At 49.6% G+C, this 3,668-nt stretch overlaps 1 protein-coding gene across 1 annotated transcript; it reads right to left on the bottom strand.

Annotated features, from left to right (window-relative positions):
- Positions 1-2,824: 2,824 nt before the first annotated feature.
- Positions 2,825-3,400, bottom strand: LOC123079578 (RING-H2 finger protein ATL74-like). Its single transcript, XM_044502372.1, has one exon. The coding sequence runs from the start codon at positions 3,398-3,400 to the stop codon at positions 2,825-2,827; it is 576 nt and encodes a 191-aa protein (XP_044358307.1).
- Between the last annotated feature and the right edge of the window lie 268 nt (positions 3,401-3,668).

Here is a 3,668-nt window from a genome sequence, read left to right as displayed (position 1 = left end):
GTTAGGCCCAACTATATGACGAGCTTTTAACATGCCAAAATTAATATAGGGCCGAAATGTTAAATGGGCCCTTAACAGGCCGAAACTAGTATCAGGCCGAATTACTAAATGGGCCTTTAGCAAGTGGGCCCAAAAGCATAGCGTCCAGTCAACGGGCTTAATCTGATATGGGCCATAATTGAGCCCAAAGACTCTTAAAGGGCCGGACCTGATCTGGGCCGTGATTTGGCCCAGAAAGTGGGAGGCTTTTAACGGACCGGATCTTATATGGGCCATTATTTGGCCCGGAACATGGCAGGCCATTAATGGACCGGATCAATTATGGGCCGGCATTTGGCCTAAAACATGGCAGCCAGTTAATGGGCCAACCTACTAGGATCCTCAAAATCTTGTGGGCCTACAGCTGGGCCGGACCATTAATGTCGGCGCAATCTCGTGGGCCTTTAGCTGGGACGGCCCATTATGATCCGCAAGAATTTTGTGGGCCTTTACCTGGGCCGCCCCATTATGGCACACAAAAATCTTCTGGGCCTTTACCTGGGCCGGCCTATTATGGCCCGCGAAATCTTGTGGGCCTTTAGCTGGGCCAGCCCATTATAGTCCGCAAAATCTCGTGGGCCTTTAACTGGGCCGGCCCATTAAGGGCCGCAAAATCTTATGGGTCTTTAGTTGGGCCGGCCCATTTAAACTTGTTGGAGCCATGTGTCGACGTATCATAGGCGCCTTCTGTTCAGTGAGTGGATGACATCTGTCCCAACGATGAGCCGACACGTGTTTCCTCCAGCCATGATGATTTTACACATGGAAAATCCCCATTGGTCAGGGCTGTTAACGGGTTATCGGATCCAAAACTCGACCCGATAGCTTAACGGCGTTCCGTTACGGTGGATGCCACGTGTCGGTCACCCTTGACGAAAGCACTTCTGTGACGCGCGATTTATAATCATGGAAGTGGATACTTCCGTGATGATAATTTTGGTAATGTCATAGAACACTTCTACGACAACACATGTATGACTATCTTGATTCTGTCATAAATTTGTCATGGATGTACATGCATGACAAAAAATGCGACCTACTGTGACAAACACGTATCATCACGGAAGTGTATTTTTTTTGTAGTGATACTTGCTAGTTTTTAAATAATTCACAAGAGAGTTGTTTGAATTATCATTTTCATAAAGATACACCTAAAAAATATCGTCCTTCTAACATATCATTCCTAGTGGCTAGTGTCATGCATTTGGCGTCTCAAAATGAACGGAGGCAAAGGACATGTTTCTTTGGATTGTGCATTAGTGAATTTGTATGAGATAGTTTGTTATACATGTTCTATTTGTACCATTCTTAATATATTGAATCTACCTCGATGATTCCCTTAATACCCAGTTCTCCAGTGCTGCTTCTTCAACAAAATCACAACCAACATCATTTGAAACATTTGAAAGCATAGCAACCGACGCATCTTCCATGATGAACTTGCCCTGCCAACTTGATGGCATTCCCAACCGAGAAGGAATTTAACCTCAAAGTTATAGTGCCTTCGAGCTATTGTAGTTTTTTGTTCTTGCTTTCTTGGTGCCTTGGTCACATGCATTCTCACCCTGTGGGTCCTTTTAAGTAGGAAAAATGTGACTTCATTTTAATGGTGTAGAAGCCTCCTTGATGCTGCCATGTAACAAGGGTACATTAACTTACCGGAAGTCAGTCCACCAGTCCGTACATCGGTTTAGGCCCATCGACCTGATGGACGTCCTTCTCAAGGCGCATCATTAACTTGTACTACAGGACATGTACTTTAGATATCATTTATTTGGTCTACAAGCCATGTAAACCGAGTCGGGCCCATATAACCCTACCCCTTGTTGACCTACATAAGGGGAGGTAGGGGCTAAAATGCATAAGAACTCTCGGGTGCCATGGACCCTATATGAATAGTAGATAAAAAAATACTAGGAAAATTTTAATTTTTTTTTGAAGTTTCGGGGTATCAAACTTGGTTGTTCGTTCTACTCACGTACAAAGTTTCATGAAGAAATGACATCTGTGGCATTGCAGTGTGGCCTGGCCTAGGGGCCTGATCCCGCCGACATGGGCCATGGTGGAGGACACCAAGGTGATGGCACCGGGTACGTGTGAGTGGATCCACAAGGTAGGTACAACGACAATGAATACCACCTTACGTGCAAGCGCCCCTTTCTCTTTCATCGATGATGATCGAAGGAGGTGAGGCATGGAGGAAGCAAAACGACACAGTCCTAAAATTGCATTCGGCGTCTTCTCCAGTGGTGTGGCCGGTCTTGGGGCTTTCTCTCAGCACCAAGATTTGGCTTGTGAGATGTCGTCAGACGACAGAGAGGTTGCTGGCAGTGATGAGTTCGACAACAAGTATGTGTGTACTTGGGGTAAACCCATGATCTCCTCGTTTGCTAGATCAGACAATGTTGGCATGTGGGCGAAACACCCTAGTTGAAAGTGTTGGCTCTAAGCCTGACTCCAAGGATGAAAATCACATGTTAGACCTTTAGTTGAACTCATTGACGTCGGTGCACGTACCGAAATCTCTTCTTGAATTGGGTTTGTGGTAGGATTATAGAGATCCTGTCGTGAGGCCAATCATTTTGAATAGCCTTGTTTTTCCATAAGCTAAGATTCCTAGGCCTCGCCTATAATATAGTTAAATAACTAAAATATATGGATGTATGCATATTTGATGCGTACGCCAAGTCGCAAAGTGTTATCTTCCTTTCCGAAAATAAATATGTTAGCATAGCATTTTCGCCGTCAAATATTTGTCAATGGCATGCTTCGTTGCGCGATGAACTCACACGATGACCACGGTGATCGTGTCGATCTCCGCCGGACACTGGTGATGGCCAATGCCGCCGTCGCCGCCTTTGGGGGGTGCGCCCGTGGTCACCGGCCGCCTGCACGTCGGGCACGAGCTGTGAGACACCAGCCATGCGTCGACGCACCGGACATGGAACCCGTGTCCGCACTGCGGCAGCACGCGCACCTTCTCGCCGTCGGCGGACTCGCCGAGGCATATGGCGCACACGTCGTCGATGACTTCCCCGGATCCGTACACCTCCACGGGGAGGCTCCTGAGCACGCGCCTCTTGATGCCGCTGCCGCTGCAGGCCACCCGAGCCGTCGCCCCGCCCTCGCCGGCGGCGACCGCGGCTCCGCGCCCCACGTACCGCAGCGCCCACCGCGCCAACGAGTTGAGCCCGATGGCGAAGAGCAGCGTGAAGAAGAGCGCGGCAAGGATGATCACCACGTTGGCGTCGAAGGGCGAGCCCGGCGCCGCGCCTCCCCCATGCCTGTGGGCGTGGTCGTGGAGAGCAGCCAGCCGCGCGGCGATGCTCGACGTCGGCGCCTCCGAATCAGGACGACCCATGGTTGATGAAGTAAATCTGAGAGAGACGATGCCCACCCACCCAGCTCTGTCGATCAGAGATGAGTTCGTCCGGGCGCTGTTTTTCAAGCTGATGGATTGATGCCTGTGCGAGCTGCTGTTCGTGTCTGTCACTCTCTGCTCTGGTCGTGGAGTATCGAGAAATAAGAGATCCCAGTCATTCCCGCGCCTCCTCACAGCTCAACGCATTCTGGCCGTTCGATCCGTTTGCTTGATGCGTTTTCGGGCGTTGGATCAAGCCACTCGAAGA

This window comes from Triticum aestivum, chromosome 1B (genome assembly GCF_018294505.1).
Source record: "Triticum aestivum cultivar Chinese Spring chromosome 1B, IWGSC CS RefSeq v2.1, whole genome shotgun sequence".
Lineage (NCBI taxonomy): Eukaryota > Viridiplantae > Streptophyta > Magnoliopsida > Poales > Poaceae > Triticum > Triticum aestivum.
The sequence above is the reverse complement of the archived record's forward strand: the minus strand, read 5'-3'. Positions and strand labels throughout refer to the sequence as shown.

Coding starts and splice junctions, on each gene's coding strand:
- LOC123079578 (XM_044502372.1), bottom strand. CDS start 3,400: ATGGGTCGTCCTGATTCGGAGGCGCCGACGTCGAGCATCGCCGCGCGG.